Source organism: Jaculus jaculus, chromosome 1, assembly GCF_020740685.1.
Source record: "Jaculus jaculus isolate mJacJac1 chromosome 1, mJacJac1.mat.Y.cur, whole genome shotgun sequence".
NCBI lineage: Eukaryota > Metazoa > Chordata > Mammalia > Rodentia > Dipodidae > Jaculus > Jaculus jaculus.
Window position 1 is genome coordinate 325,492,182 of NC_059102.1, and position 19,885 is coordinate 325,512,066.

Sequence of the window (19,885 nt, forward strand, 5' to 3'; positions counted from 1 at the left end):
CCAGAGGCACAGGGAACCTTGGCTGGGAGGAGTTTGGCGGCAATGGTGCCACAGAACTGTCTATCTGGGTTGTCCTCCACCTCAGCCAAGGAAGCGTGGGCCCAAGTGAGCTCAGTGGATCCCATAGGTTACTAGGATATTCTCAGACCCAGCCACCATCCGTGTTGACTCTGCCTTAGTGGCCCGTACCCTGTGAATAACTTGAGGGGTGAAAGTATTGCCCTGGTGGCACCCTGGTGCAGGGTGGTCTTCTCTTGGCCAGTGGTGACAGCCCCCAGCACAGGGGCACATTACCAAGTCTCATCTGGAGGGGAGATCCTCGTGGGTGGAGTCTGAGCAGTGCATTTCGTTCCGTGTACCCGCTCTTAGAAAGGAAACCATTTATTACCAAAGCTGCTTGAACATGGTGCATAGTGGGCAGTACACACGGGTAGTGAGGGGGTGAGCAGGGGTGGCATGCCCGAGCACGCGGTGCAGTCAGGGGACAGAAACAAACTCATTCTCAGAAAGGGGGCATCTTCCCCAAGGGGCACTCGGGAGTGGCCAGGACTACTGCTGAGGACTTGATCCCCAAGGTCATCACTGAAGTTCCACCAGGGTCACGAACTTGCAGATGTCCTGGGCCAGCAGCTTGGGCTCTTCAAAGGCAGCAAAGTGGCCTCCTCGCTCCATGTAGGAATAGGAGATGAGTTTGGGGTACTTGGATCTCACCCACTTTTCTGGAGCGTGCAGTATCTCACAAGGGAAGGCAGCAAAGCCAGTGGGCACAAAGACCTTCAGCCTGGAGGGAACAGGGATCCCACTGAGAGTCAGACTGTGGCCCTGGGCCTTTCTCACAGCAGGCCTCCAGGGGCCATGGACAAAGCTCAGCCAGCTCAAAGTCATGATGATGAGGGAGTCTCAGGCCTCACAGCTCCTTTCTACTCCAGCCCCTATTTCCCACTCACTAAGGACTCTCTTTAGAGGCTGTCCCCTGTCCAGGCAGGGTATGGGACAGCCTCTAAAGCCTACTTTGCTGCCTCCCAAGGGTCTCTGTATGGACTTGTAAATCCCAAAGCATGCATGCCCCAGCAGGCCAGCATCCTGGGACAGTGGGGACCCTGAGGACATCCCGTGTTGCTCCTAGCTTGCCATTGTGCCCTCCATGGGTTAAGGGTCAAGCTGTCACCAGCTCCACCTTCTGCTGCCCTTTCCCAGATCGCTCGGCCAGGCTCACCTCTCGTGCCTCTGGGCCAGGAAGCCCTGGCCCATGTTTTCCTTATAGAAACGCTGAGAGGAGATGATGGTCCCTGTCGTCCAGTAGAGCATGATGTTGGTCAGAAGCTCGTCCAGGGAGAACTTCCTGGGAACACAGAACAGGGGGGCCACACTCAGTACCAGGAGCGCAGGGGAGGAGCCAAATGCTGCCCCCCTTCAGGCTGAGCAGTGGCCAAGACCCAGCCCTCAGGAGGAGGGAGCTCACTGAGGGGCTCAGAGATTTTAATGGGCGCTCAAGGATCTGCAGGGTGACAGCTCCAGAGCTCCCCTGTCGCCGTCATCCTGTAGGAAGGCCCTGTTCTGGCCCCAGGTTGCCCGCTGCAGAGTGCTTCCACTGCTTCTGCTAAACTCACTAACCGTCAGTGCCCCGTCCCTGTTGTCTTCTGCCATCCAGACGCAGGATGGTCCACAGCTTCAAGTGGCCTCTCAGCCTTGCTGACTCCATCCCATGCCAGCTGCTTCCTCCTGCATGACTCCTGTCTTGTTGTCCTGACAGGTCATGGGCCCAACCTTGCCCCATCTTCCCTCTACTCTCCTCGAGGACATCTTAGCTCACTAAGCACCCATGCCCACCACACCTGGCCCTGCGATTGTCAGGTTTCCCTGCTCCGGGGAAGGTGTGGCCTGCACGTGCTGGGCTCTACATCTCCCCATCTGCTTTCTCGTCCCCGACATTGTCAGCTCCCTCCTCCCTGGGCTGGCCATAGCGTATGACCCTGTCACGCTGGCCCTTCTCTGCTCTTGTCCCCTTTCCCTTGCTCCAATCTCCCCTCCCATCTCTGCTCTCAAGGCTGCACCCTGAAACTATTCCACTGCTCAGGCCCAAAACAGGGGCCTGTCAGTGGGTTCTGCCCTCGCAGTCTGTCTGTCCTCCTGTCCTTCCCTCTCCATCCTCTATAGCCACCAAGGCTTCCCAGAATCTCTGAGGACGATCTGCCCTGGACCCAGCACCCAGAACCAAAGGATCCTCACTTGAACTCCACACCTACAGATCTAGTTCCCTAGTGGGCATCTCTACCCGAATGTCCTGCAGCCTCTGCCCCTCAACACGATGAGACCAAAACTGAACGCAGTGTCTGTGTTGAGGGTGCAATCTCCCTCCCATGTACTCTCACAGCGCTGCCCCTTCCTACTGCTTTTCACAGAACCCACACTCTGTCCATATACCAAGCAAGAGAGACAGGCTTTTCTCTAATAAAGTGCTTAGTGCCCCGGGGGACTCCTTGGCCTGCAAACCCACTAGGGTAGGGCAAGTCACCAGCTCTTTCTTAAACCTCCATTTCTTCATATGCGTTTCCCCCTCCCCCTTCTCTGAGGCAAGGTCTCACTCTAGGCCAGGCTGACATGGAACTCTGTAGTCTCAGGCTGGCCTCAAACTCACAGTGATCCTCCTACATCTGCCTCCCAGGCAAGGCATGTGCCACCACGCTCTCTTATAAAGAGCCTAAATAGTCATAGAGCAGAATGCTAAGGACAGGACTTGGTTGGATCCTTCCATAGAACCTCAGAAGACCCGGGTGGGATGGAGCACAGGGAGAAAGGCAGGCTGGGTACTGACCACGGCGCAGGGCAACCTCACCTTTCCAGTCCTCCATCGTCCAGGTACCGGAATTCCGTGTTGGTCCAGGTGGAGAACTTCTCCAGGATGTAGGCAGCCAGACCTACTGGTGAGTCATTCAGAGCACAGCCTGGGTAGGAAGGAGCAAGGGTGGGTTTGAGGCCTGGCTGCAGTGCAGACCACCAGGGTCTGGGGTGTGGGGCTGCCACAGAGCACTGCCAGGCCATTCCATGTGCCCCAAACTTCTGGAGCCCTGGCCTGGGCATCCTTACCTGGAAAATGGGGATAAATTCTCATCATGGACTACACTCTGTTTGGGCTGCCTCTGGGTCCACAATATGAGACTCATTTACAAAAAATAAAAAATAAAAAATAAATCCAGGGCCGGACATGGTGGTGCACGCCTTTAATCCCAGCACTTGGGAGGTAGAGGTAGGACTGCCGTGAGTTCGGAACTACCCTGAGACTACATAGTGAATTCCAGGTCAGCTTGGGCTACAGTGAGACCCTATCATGAAAAAATAAATAAAATAAAAATAAATAAATGAATGAGTAATAAAAATAAAACAAATAAATATTGATACATCTGTGAGCTAAAATGCCATTCTAGGCATTAACATGGCAGGTGCCTAGAGGCTAGTTCAGCCACACAGCACACACTTCAGTACTCATGAGGCTTTAGGTCCCGTGTCCAAACAACCATGTGGCTTGGGCTAACAGTATAAATGAGTCTCAAAGGTCATGCTGACCAAAGGAAGACAGAACGCAGAGCATCCCAGCCACATGGCTCCAGCTGTGGGAAGGATGAGAGGAGACAAACACCATGCCGGGCAGAGTAGTGAGGAAGGTTCTGTTCCTGAAGGAGACCATGAAGCGTGTGTGGGACGTGTGCTCCTGCGGGGCATATGGGCACCGCTACTGGTGAATGCTTACCAATGACAAGGTTAGTAATCACTTCTGAATGAGAGCACAGATAGGGGGCAGGGGAGCTAGAGGCCACAGTCTTCTCTGGAAGTCAGTATCTTTTTTTTTTTTTTTTTAGGTAGGGTCTCGCTGTGGCTCAGACTGACTTGTAATTCACTATGGAGTCTCAGGGTGGCCTCGAACTCACAGCGATCCTACCTCTGCCTCCTGAGTGCTGGGATTAAAGGTGTGCACCACCATGCCCAGCTTTTTGCATTTTCAATCATCTCTCCAAAGAACCTGTGGTTTATAACTGGAAAAATAAAAAATTTGGCTTTATCATGTGCTACTAAGATCAGGAGCTATCCTGGGTGTGGGCATGAGCTTGCTATGGGAACTGTGGGAGGCTCTGACTTGGGCAAAATGACAGGAGTTGGGACATCTAGAGGACCCTCCACAGTCCTCAGATTATTTACAAGTCCCGCCTGTCCTTGTCTGTTAGCTACTTGATGGCTGTATAAATGAAAGAAAGTTCAGAGCAACTGCAATGAATCTTGTTCACAGAGAAACAAATTAATTTTGTTGTCTGGTGGGCATTGAATTATGGGATTTTAGCCAGGGATTTACACATGCTAGCCAAGTGCTCTACCACTGAGCTACATCCCTAATCATTATTGTAAGTATTATTTTGAAATTTATTTATTAGCAAGAAAGAGAGAGAATGGGAATGCCAGAGCCTCCAACCACTGCAATTGAACTCCAGATGTACATGTCAGCTGGTGAACTTGCATCACCTTGAGCATCTGATTTATGTGGGACCTGGAGAGATAAACAGGGGTCCTTAGGCTTTGTAGGCAAGCACCTTAACCACTAAGCAATCTCTCCAGCCCATTTAAATGTATTTTTTAAAATTTATTTATTTGAGAGCAACAGACACAGAGAGAAAGACAGATAGAGGGAGAGAGAGAATGGGCGTGCCAGGGCTTCCAGCCTCTGCAAATGAACTCCAGACGCATGCGCCCCCTTGTGCATCTGGCTAACGTGGGACCTGGGGAACCGAGCCTCAAACTGGGGTCCTTAGGCTTCACAGGCAAGCGCTTAACCGCTAAACCATCTCTCCAGCCCTCTCCAGCCCATTTAAAAAAAGATATTTATTTTTATTTATTTGAGGGAGAGTGGATTGGCATGCCGGGGCCTCTAGCCACTACAAATGAATTAAAGATGCATGTGCCACCATGTGCATCTGGCTTATGTGAGATCTGGGGAATAGAACCTGGGTCTTTAAGCTTCTCAGGCAAGTACTTTAACCACTAAGCCATCTCTCCAGCCCTTTTGTTTGTTTGTTTTTCTGAGGTAGGGTTTCACTCTAGTCCAGATTGACCTGGAATTCACTATGTAGTCTCAGGGTGGCCTTGAACTCACGGTGATCCTCCTACCTCTGCCTCCCGAGTGCTGGGATTAAAGGCGTGCTCAACCACGCCCGGCTGTGCCCCCATATTTTTATTCTGAGATAAGGTATCACCCAGGCTGGCCTTGAACTCGTTATGTGGCCCAGACTGCCTTTGAAATTTTGATCCTTTTGCTTCAGCAACTGGAGTAGGTAGACTATAGACCTTTGCCAGCACACCCAACTACACTGTGAATTTTAATGAGCTGTGATGTGTTGGCTTCGGTGTTTGTAGTATGTGAGTATGTGTGTGCGTGCACTTGTGCTTGCCCCATGTGGACGAGTGGGGACCAGAAGAGGATGTCAGACATCTTCCTCTGTAGCTTTTCTGCCTTATTTTGAGACAGAGTCTCTTTGTTGAACTTGGCATTCACTGTTTTCTGTGCAGCAAGTGTTCCTAGTGATCCTTCTTCGGTCTCTTCAGTGCTGGAGTCACAAACACACAGGGTGATGCCTAGCTTTTTCCTACATGGGTGTTGGGGTCAAACCTAGGCCTTTATGCTTCCAAGAGCACTTACCTACTGAGCCATCGCCCTAGCTCATTTTATATTTATAAGAGAATAGAAATATGAGAGAGAGGGAGAGAAGAGAGAATATGGGCATGATGCCAGAGCCTCTTGCTTCTGCAAACAAACCCAGCTACATTTATCACTTGGTGTATCTAGCTGAGACAAGAAGATAGCAAGTTCAAGGCCAGTTAGGAGATGTAATGAGAATCTATCTTAAAACTGAGGGGTTGGGCTGGAGAGATGGTTTAGTGGTTAAGGTGCTTGCCTACAAAGCCAAAGGACCTCGGTTCAATTCCCCAGGACCCACATAAACCAGATACATAGGTGACTCATGCATCTGTAGTTCATTTGCAGTGGCCGGAAGCTCTGGCATGCCTATTCTCTCTCTGTGTCTCTCTCTGCCTCTGTTTCTCTCTTAAATAAATAAATAAAATACTTTAAAAAAAAAACTGAGGTTATACTGTCCTGCATGTACAGTACTTGGGTTCAATCAGTTTTGCAAAAGTAAATAAATAGGAGCCGGGTATGATGTCACACACCTTTAATCCCAGCACCTGGGAGGCAGAGATAGGAGGATCGCCGTGAGTTCAAGGCCACCCTGAGACTACAGAGTGAATTCCAGAGTGAGACTCTACCTCTAAAAACCAAAATAAAATAAAATAAGATAAAATAAATAAGTACTCTAGATTCCTTCTTAGGGGTTTACACCCGGTGTGACTTTGTGCTGGTGGGGCAGTGAGGTTCTTTCTGGGATCTCTGTGTGCTCACCCACGGTGTCCGGCTTGGTGGCCTGGATGTGTAAGTAGCCGCTCTCCCTCATGATGCTGTAGAAAATCTTCTCCTTGAAGGGGTACAAGAGCTGCGTATCCCTTTCAGTGTAGCCAAAGAGCCCCCCAAAACGCCGGCCCAGGAGAGGGGTCAGGGTGTAGAAAGTTCTTGAGATGAGAGCCATGTTCAAGTGTAGGCCTTTCACGTGGCTGTGGGCAGAGAAATAGGCACAGGTGAGCTCAAGTGCTACTGAGGAAAGGAAGTGGAAAACAGGTGGAGGAAAACTCACAGGTCACGTGATGGAGGATCACAAGGCACATTCCTTTGAATCCACCCTTCTGGGGCAGCTAGAGGCCAGGGGTTGGGGAGGATAAAGTTTCTAGAAAATTTTGGTCAGGGTTGTCCCAAGATTATGCCCCAGGAACGTCTATTTTCGCTCCAGTCTCTGTGCTCTGCATGGTTCAGATGCTCACGTGGGAAGATGGACTCTGAGTTTTCCCAAAGGGAGGATGGGGTCAGTGTGTCCTATGCCCAGTTAAATGAAGGGGTCCTCTCCCCTCTACCCTGAACCCCAAAGCAACGCAGTTTGGGGATACCAGCTAGAGGGAGCCACAAGGCTCAGACACCGTCCAGGAGGGCCTGGCAGGAGCAGCCTGGTGTGTTGGGCACACATGCCCACACGCCTGCTGAGGGTCACCTGGGCACGAGCTGGGCCATGTTGGTGCAGATCAGGGATCCCCAGTCCCCGCCTTGAATGTAGAATTTCTGGAAGCCCAGCCTGAGCATCAGCTTATAGAAGATCCTGGCAGCGGCCACCGAATTGAAACCTGGATGTGACAAGGACAGACAGAGTGACAGGGAGGCCTCCTGGGGGCTCAGGTGCCTGTGAAAATCCCTGGACCCATCTCCTCCATGCTGGGGGACAGTAATTCACAAGAGGTCACATGGAATTTTTGGGTCCCAAGGAAGTTCCCACCCACAAGGCAGTATGCCTGGTGCTACTTCCTCGGACAGGGAAAGCACCTCAGGGTCTGTGGCATCACACTGCAGGGTGTGCCGTGCTGGCCCGGAGCAGGGCAGGGCCCGGGAATGGAGCTGCTCCTGAGCAAGTGCGGGTGGGAACAGAGCCAGGGCTCAGGGCAGCTCAGGGCAGGACAGCAATGCCAACTCCTACCCTGTGTCACGTCAGGTCTAAGAAGTGGCCCTGTGGTGCCTAACATGCTTCCAGACCCTCCTTCCTTCCTTCTTAGCAACCCTGCCCCTTCTGAAGAGGAGAGCTTACTGGCCACATTGGGCATGACCATACCTTGCTTGCTGGGTGCCTGTGAGAAGCCATAGCCAGGGATGGAGGGGCAGATGACTTCGAACACATGCTCGTCGCTCAGGCCGTGGTTCTTGGGGTCAGTGAGCAGCGGGATGATCTTGTAAAACTCGTAGAAGGAGCCGGGCCAGCCATGCACCATCAACAAGGGCTTCGGCGTGCAGCCTGAGGCTTGCTGGGTGGGTTTCACATGGATAAAGTGGATGTCCAGACCTGGGGGACAGAGCATATTCAAGTGAGATTCCTAGGAATGGAGATGGTTCTCTGCCTGGAGCAAAGGTAGATCTGAAGCTCATCATAGAAGGGAAATGACAGGAGTTGGGATCAAAACTGGAGGGGCCATTGGGACCTAGGTAGATCACTGGGGAGGGCTCAGACGTGTGGTCGTGAAAGGCCAACAGCACAGAGGTCAGTAGGAATGCAGAGGGCCTTGAAGCCTAGCTCAGGAAGCCCAAGAAAGGACTGAGACAGCTGCCAGCTGCCTTGTGGGTTGAAGCAGAGAACTGTCAACCACTGCCCAGCAGAAAGACCCTATCCTATCAGGCCCAGGCCCAGAATAGACCACCAGTCTCAGAAAGGTGTCAGGACCACACAGGGTTCATTCATCCTCAGTGGACTACTGTCCATGATAAACTTAAGGCAGGAACTGCCCTCTTGGAGCACTTTCCCTGGAGGAGGTTTTGTGCTGCGACACCCAGGGACTGGGGACCCCTGAGAAGGTGACGGGGACGAAACTTTGGCCCAGCTTGCTGCCCCCAGAAGGGAAACAACCCTCCATGCCTCTTGCCCCTAGACACTGACTGTCCCGTTTCCTCCTTGGCCCACCTGCCATACTTGGAGATCTCATCTTGCCTTTAGCAGCCCCTTCCTTCAGGGAGCCCTCTCTCATGCTCAGAGGAAGGTCTAAGGTCACCCCTCACCATGAACTGAAATTGCCCTGGGGAGCCCATGAGACCCGAAGGGAAGAACTCTGTCCTGTGTGTCCCCTTCTCCAGAGCAATGTCTTGGAGGCAGAAGTTCGAATCTGCATGGATACAGAAGAGCTGGCACAGCAGAGGGATCCAAGCTAGACTCCACAAGCCAGACATTTAGCACTAGCATTTATATGGGAATCATATGCATTAGCTAGAATGAAACTGGGTACCAACACAGTGGGAAATTCATTGTGGGGGAAGTCCTCCACCAAACCCAGTGTCCTAGACTGCATGTCAAAAATAAACCACACTTCAAAAGGGAATATTCCAGAGGTTATAATACTAAGATGACACCAGGAAAATTAAAGGCCTCTTTAAGTTAGGATGGTGGCCCCCGAAGGAAACACCAAAAGTAACTAAGATTATAGACAGGAAAAATGCAAGATTCTCCTACTCTTAAAAGTTATAACCGGGTGTGGTGGCGCACACCTTTAATCCTAGCACTGGAGAGGCAGAGGTAGGAGGATCGTCGTGAGTTTGAGGCCACCCTGAGACTACATAGTGAATTCCAGGTCAGCCTGGACCAGAGTGAGACCCTACCTTGAAAAACCAAAAAAAAAAAAAAAAAAAAAGTTCTAAAATGGCCAGGCGTGGGGAGCTGCACACCTTTAATTCCAGCACTCAGGAGGCAGAGGTAGAGGATCACTGTGAGTTTGTAGCCACCCTGAGACTACAAAGTAAATCCCAGGATAGCCTGGGCTAGCGTGAGAGCCTACCTCAAAAAAAAAGTTATACAATGGCAAGATCAGGGAGCTGCCCTGTAACCCTGAGAAAAATCCAAAACTCTCTCTGAAAAAAAAAAAAAAAAAATCCAGCTCAGCCAGAGGCATACCAGAAGCCTCCAGGCCAGAGGTCACCCTGCACTCCGCCTCCTAGCACGCTCTCCAGGAACGAGGTACTGGCCAGCAGAATTTAAAAATGGCTAAACCCAAGGCCACAGAAAGGGGAGGAGGGGGGCAAAGGAGATAGGGCTGTCTGGGGGCTACTGGGGAATCCCACCACTCTAGGGCCTGACACCGAGGAAGAAGTTAAATGAAAGAAAAAGACGAACCAATATAAAAGTCTCACTGCATGGTTTTAGAAAGGCTTCTGAGCTAAATGAAGGCTAGTGGAAGGCACTCATACCCTAAACCCAGCACATACCTACCAGAAGAGGGGAGAGAGCCCCTCCTCACCAGCAGAGAAGAGTTATGCTGTCCACTGTGTTCCCCAAGGGGTAAAAGGTCAATCAGGAATAGCTAAATTCTGGGGCCAGCCCAGGCAAATGCTAGAAACATGGGGAAACTCTGTCTTGCTCTCGAGGGCAAGGACAAAATGGGGACTACACACGAGCAGGCACCTGCAACTGCAATTACAATGTGACACTTAATGCTTCCCCTGCAGGTCTTGATCTACACAATGACCAGGGGTCCTGGAATTGGAGGGGGAGCCTGACACACAAGTCTTTTTGGACAGGGAAACAAGGCACAAACCTCTCTGGGTTTATGTCACCCCAGGGAAATCCCTGATGGCTCTGCTCTTTTGGTTTCCTGGCTTTGCAGAGCCAGAGGGTGGGGGGATCTACAGGCACAGGGAATCTCAGGGTCTGGGCCCCAACGTGATGATGGATGAGTCCGAAATTGCTGCAGACAGACGGTGACTTCTTATAAGAAATTTGTAACTGTTTTAAGTTTACTTTATCCCTCTCTGAAACCACTAAGGGACAACTGCCCCAAGGTTTGTGTTTAGAGTCAGAAGTACTCAACACTGGGCTTGTCAGAAATTTTCTAACATTGTTCTCATCTGCTTTGATATTTTTTAAATATGTGTTTCAGGGCTGAAGAGATGGCTTAGGGGTTAAGGTATTTGTCTACGGAGCCTTAGGACCCTGGTTCAACTCTCAAGGACTCATGTAAGCCAGATGCACAAGGGGTGCATGCATCTGGAGTTTGCAGTGGCTAGAGGCCCTAGCACACCCATATTTCCCTCCCTCTTTGTCTCTTTGCCTATTTTTCCTCTCAAATAAATAAAAATTAAATATTTTTTAAAAAGCTGGGCATGGTGGCACACACCTTTAATCCTTCAAAAAAAGAATAAACAGGGCTGGAAAGATGGCTTAGCAATTAAGCACTTGCCTGTGAAGCCAAAAGACCCCAGTTCAAGGCTCAATTCCCCAAGACTCATGTTAGCCAGATGCACAAGGGGGTGCATGCATCTGGAGTTTGTTTGCAGTGGCTGGAGGCCCTGGCGTACCCATTCTCTCTCTCTCTCTCTTTCTCTCTGCCTGCCTCTTTCTCTCTCTGTCTGTCACTCTCAAATAAATAAATAAAAATGAAAAAAATTGTAAAAAGAATAACCAATTTTGGGGGTGGGGGTTCCTGCTCCCAGGTCAGAAGGCCACAAGAAACGATGGGACACTTGCTAGCTTCTAGCCTCTGGTAAGTTAACTGTCTTCTTGATCAGGGAGGACATGGAGACCCAAAGATGGACTCCAAGTCTGTGTATCTGCAACAGGAAAGTCACATCGGAGGAAAATCAGTCCTTCAGGCTTCCCAAGACAGGGAGGACCACTTAGTCAGCACTGCCTTGACTTATCCTAGCAGATGACAATGCTAAGATTCGCAGAACTCACAGGTCCCTAAAAGTCTCTCCTATAGAGCCATGAATGACCTCTAAAATATAATACACATAGCTAATGTTGGCTGCCTACATGGTCCTAAACACTCAGAAAGAGAATGTAACTACAAGATACTGCAATATAAACAAAGATTCAGACTAATAGGCTCCCCTGCCTGTTGCTGGCTTACAGTACTAAGTTCTTTTTTTTTTTCTTTTGATTTTTCGAGATAGGGTCTCGCTCTAGCTCAGGCTGACCTGGAATTCACTATGCAGTCTCAGGGTGGCCTTGAACTCATGGCGATCCTCCCACCTCTGCCTCCCGAGTGCTGGGATTAAAGGCGTGCGCCACCACACCCAGCTACAGTACTAAGTTCTAACACTAACTCATGCCTTCTGCCTCTGCCTGGCCCTGATTAGTCAGCCACTGTTTGCCTTTAACTCAAAGATTTAAACAGGAAAAAAACTGTCCTCATGGATTATGTTTACCTGATAGTTATTAATTTGTATTAGTCCAATCTCTCCTTGGTATGTCTTATTAAAAGGAGGTATAACACTAAGAACAGATCTCAGAGCCCAGCCCTAAGGTACATTTGGAGCAAATCTAGAGTCTAGCCATAGGATGTAAAAATTATTTAGAGTTCTGACTGTTTGTACCTGCTAATGGTGGTGGTGGTGGTGGTTTGATGGTGCCTCTTTGCTTAGATTTATACAGGTAAGCCAGATTCTCCTGCCACTGATAATGCTTCCTTAACATTTGTAACACAAGGGGACCCACATACCCTTGGGAAATTGGGCCTAGACCTATCAGCCAAGAGATATAAACTTATCACATCAGAGTCAAGAAGACAATGTTCTCAGCCAATTGTAACAACTAATAGGTCACCAGGGACCCAGAGGGTCCCCCCACCCAAAGTCAAGCTCTGGCGGACACCTGCCCCTGACAAAAAGATTGTGACCCTGCTCCAGTCACAATAATGAAAGCTGACTGGTCCATGAATGACAGAAGCCTGAGGAATTCAACATGAGATGCCAAAAGAAAAAAGAGAGAGACATGATGTTCACCAGTCCAATGGTGTTTGCTATCTCTGGTTAAAAAATTATCTGCTCTTTGCACAAGAGGACACATGCGTCTGGAGTTCGTTTGCAGTGGCTACAGCCCTGACGTGCCCATTCTCTCTGTCTCTCTCCCTCTCTTTCTCCCTCTTTCTGTCAACTAAATAAATAAATAAAAATACTTAAAAAATTATCTGCTCTTGCGGCTGGAGAGATGGCTTAGCAATTAAGGCACTCACCTGCAAAGCCAAAGGACCTCTGTTTGATTCTCCAGGACCCATGTAAACCAGATGCACAAGGTGGTGCAAGTCTCTGGAGTTTGTTTGCAGTGGCTGTAGTCCCTGGTGCACCCATTCTCCCTCTCTCTGCCCCCCTCTCTCGCAAATAAATAAATTTTTAAAAAAATTATCTGCTCCTTATAGAATATAATAGGGAATGTAGTGCTTTAAGTCAGAGATCATCAGACACATGCGTAGAATCCTAACTCCTTCCATTTGTTGGACCAATCAGGTCATTAATAACTTCATGGGATCCATAAACTCTGGCTCCAGAGTTTTTCACGCCAAACAGATACAGTTTTTTAGTACTGTCTTGTATTATATCCTTTTCCTCTCACAGGAATATCTATTTCCTTTTGAGGACTATGGTATAACCCCCTCCCTCTAACTGCAGCCATGTCCTGTGCTCTCCTCCTCACAATAGGGTTAATCACCATCACTTCTGCGGACTAATCTTGTACAGAGAAGGCCCTCTTGGCTCTCTGTCTTTTGCTTTATTTTATCACAATAATTCTTTTGTGTTGCCATCAATATTTTCTTTAATTTTTTTTTATTTGTTTGACAGAGAAATAGAGAGAGAGAGAGAATGGGCACACCAGGGCCTCTAGCCACTGCAGATGAACTCCAAATGCGTGTACCCCCTTGTGCATCTGGCTAACGTTGGTCCTGGGGAACCGAACCTGGGTCCTTTGGCTTTGCAGGCAAGCACCTTAACCGCTAAGCCATCCCTCCAGCCTGCCATCAATATTTTCAAGTACAATAATCTAGAACCAGTTCCTGCTACTGATAATTAAATACAAGATTTAATGGTAACATTGTCAGTGTTCCCAGCAACAACTGACACATGCTTAGCCCACAAGGTCATGCTTACCCAAGACTCCAGAGGTCTTACAGCTAATGTACCCCAGACCTTGGGCCTGCTCTCTATGTGGACTACATGGGGACCCTGGGTAGCTCCTTTAATGGGGCCTCTCATAATGATTATGCTGGGACTTATGTTAAAACCCTATGTTCTAAATGCTCTGTCCAGGTTCATCCAATCTAAGAGGAAAAACAATTAAAATACAGGTGATAAGCCAGGAGTACCAGCCATTTCATACAAAATCATAAGGTGTTATGATAGTAAGAGGAGAGAATGTGGTAGAAAAGAATATGAAAGTTGAACGGATTCACTGAGTTACTATAAGAGTTGACTGCTGAGGAGCTAAATAAACTTATCATTGTCAGCAGATGGAAAAATCCTAAAGAGGGAACTGTCCAGACAGGACCCAGAGGGACCATGAGAAGCACAGACAGTTTAGGCTAAGACAAAGTAAAATGGCCTGACCACAGAAATGATTGATATGCAAACTGCCATGTCTTGTTTGTTCACTTACCCCTCCCCTTAGCTATGAAAACTATAAAATGAAGATAAAATCTTAACTTGGGGCCAGAGCTTCTTTAGAGAGCTATCTCAAGCTCTTTGGCCCCCAGGTTAATAAGCTCCACTACTTTCATTCATACTGGTGTTGGAGTGATCTTTCCAGAAAAGTTCTGCAACAATATGACAAATCAGTCACATCTCAGTGACCTATCATTAGATCTGGGACACTATAGCACTGTCCACTCAGAGTCACCTCATACAGGAAGGCTGCTCCTGTGACTCGCCCCTTCCCCCACATGGAGTTCTGGAAACACACCTTCAATGTTGGTCTTGAAGTGAGGGTACTTGTTGAGCATCTCCACCTGCTTCCTCCAGTCAAACTCGTTCCGCCAGTAGGACACGATTTTCTTCAGGTAGTTGGAGTTGAAACCATAGTGGAAGCGGCTGCCCTCCAAAGGTGGGCTTCCACGGAACTTATCAATCCTCTGGTGTAAGTCCTGCAGGTCCGAGGCAAGACAGAACTCAGGGCTCCAAGCCATAGCGAACCCTGCAAGCCACAGACGGGGACGCATGTGGTGGCAATGCCGAGCTCCCATGAGCCACACTGGGTCCTGCCAGGCACATGGCCTCTTCTCTGTGCACTTCAGATTCCCTTTTGTCGTTTTTAGCATGGGAAGTACTGGAAAAGGAATTAAGGCTTTGGCATGTGTTATACATGTGTTCTATCTTTTAGCTATAACCCATTTTATAAATTTTTGGTGTAATGTTAATTTATATCAAAAAAAATCTATACAGTAAGGCTTGGCAAACTGTGTATAAAAAGCCACATAGCAATTGCTTTGGGCTTTACAGGGTTCAGTTCCTCCACATTCTCCCGGGAATGCGGGACCCCCAACAGGTAATCCACACATGAACAGGGGAGGCTGTGTTCCAACTGGACTTCCTTATGGAACCAACACTTAATGCCACATAATAATCACAAGCCTCCAAATATTCTTCTTTTGGATTTTATCCATAGCACTTTAAAGTTGCAAAATGCAGGCTTAGTGGTTAAGCTCTTGCCTGTGAAGCCTAAGGACCCCAGTTCGAGGCTCAGTTCCCCAGGTCCCATGTTAGCCAGATGCACAACGGGGCGCACGCGTATGGAGTTCGTTTGCAGAGGCTGGAAGCCCTGGAGCGCCCATTCTCTCTCTCTCCCTCTATATGTCTTTCTCTCTGTGTCTGTCACTCTTAAATAAATAAATAAATAAAATTTTTTTTAAAAAAGTTGCAAAATGCAGGCTGAAGATGGCTTAGCAGTTAAGGCACTTGCCTGCAAAGCCTAAGGACCCAGGTTGAACTCCACAGAACCCATGTCAGCTAGCTGCATAAGGTGACGCATGTGCACAAGGTCACGCATACACACAAGGTGGCGCCCGTGTCTGGAGTTCAATTGCACTGGCTACAGGCCCTGGTGTGACAATTCTCTGTGTCTTCTTGTTTCTCATAAAAAAAAAAAAAAAAATTAATGTTGGGGCTGGAGAGATGGCTTAGAAGATAAGGCACTTATTTGCCTGCAAAGCCAAAGGATCCTGGTTAACTCTCCAGGACCCACATAAGCTAGATACACAAGGGGGCACATGTACCTGGAGTTCATTTGCAGTGGCTGTAACCCTGGCATACCCATTCTCTTTCTCTTTTTCCTTCCCTCTCCCTCTCAAGTAAATTAAATTAAATATATGTTTAAAAATTAAGGTTGTAAAAAAATATATAAATAAATAAATAATTAATTAAGGTTGTAGGGCTGGAGGAATGGCTTAGTGATTAAGGCGTTTGCCTACAAAGCCAAAGGACCTGGTTCAATTCCCCAAGACCCATGTTAACCAGATGCACAAGGGGGTGCATGCGTCTGGAGTTCATTTGCAGTGGCTGGAAGCCCTGGTGCGCCCACTTTCTCTGTCAAATAAATAAATTAATTAATTTTTTAAAAAAAGGTTGCAAAAAGTCTTTTCTGACAGGGCAGTGCAAACATAAGTGATGAGCTACAATAAACCTGTGAGTTAAGCTCTGCCAACCCTTGCTACATGGGGTTGAATGATCATAACACAGTGAGGTAAAATGGACCACCCAGCAGACAGGTTCAAATGTACTTAGTGTGGCTCAGGTTGGATCAGCCCAGTTGAGAAACTCTCATTTCAGCCTACTTGAATACTCCCATAGCAGGCAAACCCAACCCCTAGGAACACCTTTGTAGATACTCTGAGAGTCTTAAGAGCCACACCTAACACCTTAAGCTCCTACCCTGAAGATACATAACATCAGATCAATTGATACAGCTGAGAATACCCAGCTAACTAGAAAATCCAAGCATTAAATTAATCCAAGATGTGGGCTGGAGAGATGGCTTAGCGGTTAAGCGCTTGCCTGTGAAGCCTAAGGACCCCAGTTTGAGGCTCAGTTCCCCAGGTCCCATGATAGCCAGATGCACAAGGGGGCGCACGCGTCTGGAGTTCGTTTGCAGAGGCTGGAAGCCCTGGCACGCCCATTCTCTCTCTCTCCCTCTATCTGTCTTTCTCTCTGTGTCTGTCGCTCTCAAATAAATAAATAAAAATTTTTTTTAAACGTTAAAAATAGCCGGGCGTGGTGGCGCACGCCTTTAATCCCAGCACTCGGGAGGCAGAGGTAGGAGGATTGCCATGAGTTCAAGGCCACCCTGAGATGACAGAGTAAATTCCAGGTCAGCCTGGACCAGAGTGAGACCCTACCTCGAAAAACCAAAAAAAAAAAAAAAGTTACAAAAACTTAATCCAAGATGCAAAAATATATACATTATAACTCAAGAAACACTAAAAGTCAAGACAATATAAATCCACCAAAAAGTATTAATGCATCAGAAATGACCTCCAGTGAGAACAAGTTAGAGGAAATGCCTGAGAAAGATTTCAAAAGAATGATTGTAAATATGCTCAAAGTCAGAGAAACTCTCATTTCAGCTCAGGGAGTAGCTCAGGTGTCACCCTTCCCACAGATGTCCCCATGTCTTGGCCTCTTCCCAAAAGGCTTTGGAAACCTTAGTCTCCTTAAGAGTCTAGACTCCACCAGGAGTGACACGCAGAGCTCAGCTTCTGCCCTCAGCATCCAGGAGCTCACATGTTCCCCAGGGAGCCTGGCTGCTGGCTCGTGCCTTCAGGCCAGCCTCTAGTTTTCTATTTCTTCCTCCTGGAAACTTTCATGACCTTTTGTCATCTTATCTGTTGTCACTGATCCCTACTGAGGTGTGGGTCTCCGCCCATCTTTTTGTAATGCTTTTTCTTACCTACAGATGTTGAAGTTTGAAGACTGAGCTGTGTGAAACAAGGGGCTCTGTCTTCCCCACATTATAGAGTATCCACATACACCAGGTGCTCAAGTACCAGGAAGTAAAGGGAAGAATGGGAGGGACCATTTTCAATATCCATTCCCACCTGTGTCCTCACCCTGGCCTGAGAGGAAGCACAGCAGGCCTTCCCTCGTGGCTTCGTGGCTTCTACGTACCTCGATCTCCTCATCTGACGTGTCCACCTTGAAAGGGTGGATGCTCTCGTCTTCCTCGCTGGTGGGCTTTGCACCTGGGCCCCACCACCCGTCTTCAAGTGGTAAACTTTCCTCCTTGTCCCGAGAGAAGAACCAGTAGATGACGAGGCCCAGCACCGAGGCGAGGAGAAGTTCCAGCCACATGACTCCTGACTGGGAGATGAAGGGACGCCATGAGCGAGAGGCAGGACTTGACGCCCGCCCGGCCAGCGCCTCCTGATTCCCACAGGCTCATCGCTCAGCTCCTTCCCCACGGCGATGCTAATCCCTGGTTGTCAAGGCGATGGGATTCAGAGTCACCTAGGAGACACACCTCTGACCCTATCTGTGAGGGTGTTGTCAGAGACTCAACTGAGGATGGAAGATGCCCTGTGAATGGGGTGGAACCCTTCCATGAGCTGTGCTCCAGGGCTGGGTGGAAAGGAGCAAGTGAACAAAAGACCCACATTCATCTCTCTGCTTCCTGACTGAGGGAGCCACGTGAGCCGCTACATTACACTCCCGTCACTGTGCCTTCCCACCAGGGTGACTCCACCTCAAACTGTCATTACACTCCTATCACCATGCCTTCCACCATGACGACTCTACCTCGAACTGTCAAGACAAAATGAACTTTCTTAAAGTTGTTTATCAGACATTTTGTCTCAAACATGAGTAAAGGAATCAATACTACCAACCCATGGCCATGTTCATGTTATAGTGAAAGAAGGGTGGACATTACAAGAATGAAAACAGCATTTCCTGTATCAACACCTCTGGAAAACCCAAGAAAAGCTGGAAGTTATGACAAACAGATTCTCTGGATCCGGCCTGACAGCAGCTTCCCCAAGACTCCTGGAGCCACGGTCTTGCACAGCGGTCACCACCTCTCAGACACAGGTACTTCTGCCAGGACCGTCCACCCAGCAAGGGTGTGTTCCCCCTCACACTGAAACCACTCCCTCATCAGTCACTGTGGCCAAGAACTATTAATTCAGAAGTCTACTGTTGGGCTGGAGAGGTGACTTAGTGTTTAAGGTGCTTGCCTATGAAGCCTAAGGACCCAGGTTCGATACCCCAGTACTCACATAAGCCAGATGTACAAGGTGGTGCATGCATCTGGAGTTCATCTGCAGTGGCTAGAGGCTCTGGAGTGCACACTCTGTCTTTTCCTCACTCTCAAATAAACATATATATATTTTACATCTACTGTTCTCCTTTTTTTGTTTTGGTTTTTCAAGGTAGAGTCTCACTCTAGCTCAGGCTGACCTGGAATTCAATATGTAGTCTCAGAGTGGCCTCAAACTCGTGGCAATCCTCTTACTTCTGTCACCGGAGTGCTTGGATTAAAGGCGTGCACCACCATGCCTGGCTTGTTAATCCATGTTTTAAATTTCAGTTCTTACCACTTTTTGTCACTGGGGATAAAATACAGGGTCTCAACCATACTAACTACGTACTGTGATGCTGATTTCTATCCCCATTTCTACACTTTTTTTTTTTTGAGGTAGGGTCTCACTCTGGCCCAGGCTGACCTGGAATTCACTATGTAGTCTCAGGGTGGCCTTGAACTCACAGCAATCCTCCTACCTCTGTCTCCCAAGTGCTGGGATTAAAGGCATGTGCCACCATGCCCAGCTTTACACTCATTTTTTAAAAAAATATTTTATTTATTTGAGAGAGAGGGAGGAAGGGAGGGAGGGAGGGAGGGACAGAAACACAGATGGAGACTGAGAGAATGGGCATGCCAGAGCCTGTAGCCACTGCAAACAAACTGTAGACACATGCACCACCTTGTGCACCTGGCTTTACGTGGGCACTGGGGAATTGAACTTAGGTCTTAAGGCTTTGCAGGCAAGCCCCCACATTTATTTTTGTCTTTAAAAACAAAAACCCTTTGTTTCAATCTCTTTGTTTGTGCATGGCTTACTATGATCTGTGTATTCTCACTTTCTCTGATATTTGTACACGAACAGTAGCATTTTGAGAAATAGCCTTTTTTTTTTTTTTTTTTTTTTTTTTTGCTTTAAGTTGGATCTGATGCCCATGCTGGCCATGAGCCTCTGCATTCCAGGTATCCTCTTGCCTCAGGCTTCCTAAGACCTGGAATTACAGGTATGCGCCTTCATGTATAAATAGTACTTTAAAAAATTAAGACAGGGGCTGGAAAGATGGCTTAGCAGTTAAGCACTTGCCTATGAAGCCTAAGAACACCGGTTTGAGGCTCAATTCCCCAGGACCCACGTTAGCCAGATGCACAAGGGGGCACACGCATCTGGAGTTCATTTGCAGTGGCCGGAGGCCCTGGCGTGCCCATTCTATCTG

The 19,885-nt window shown here is 48.5% G+C and overlaps 1 protein-coding gene across 2 annotated transcripts in view; it reads right to left on the reverse strand.

The window, feature by feature from the left end:
• Positions 1 to 365: 365 nt before the first annotated feature.
• LOC101603274 (epoxide hydrolase 1) overlaps positions 366 to 19,885 on the reverse strand; it is a 39,123-nt gene continuing 19,603 nt past the window's right edge. For both annotated transcript variants that reach the window (XM_045141471.1, XM_045141470.1), the window contains exons 2-9: positions 17,543 to 17,734; positions 14,346 to 14,526; positions 7,749 to 7,976; positions 7,140 to 7,269; positions 6,443 to 6,651; positions 2,837 to 2,945; positions 1,217 to 1,342; positions 366 to 781 (exon numbers count right to left, since the gene is read on the reverse strand). In XM_045141471.1, coding sequence (XP_044997406.1) covers positions 580 to 781; positions 1,217 to 1,342; positions 2,837 to 2,945; positions 6,443 to 6,651; positions 7,140 to 7,269; positions 7,749 to 7,976; positions 14,346 to 14,526; positions 17,543 to 17,725 — 1,368 coding nt within the window. In that variant the 5' untranslated portion in view covers positions 17,726 to 17,734 and the 3' untranslated portion in view covers positions 366 to 579. The remainder of the gene's footprint in view (positions 782 to 1,216; positions 1,343 to 2,836; positions 2,946 to 6,442; positions 6,652 to 7,139; positions 7,270 to 7,748; positions 7,977 to 14,345; positions 14,527 to 17,542; positions 17,735 to 19,885) is intronic.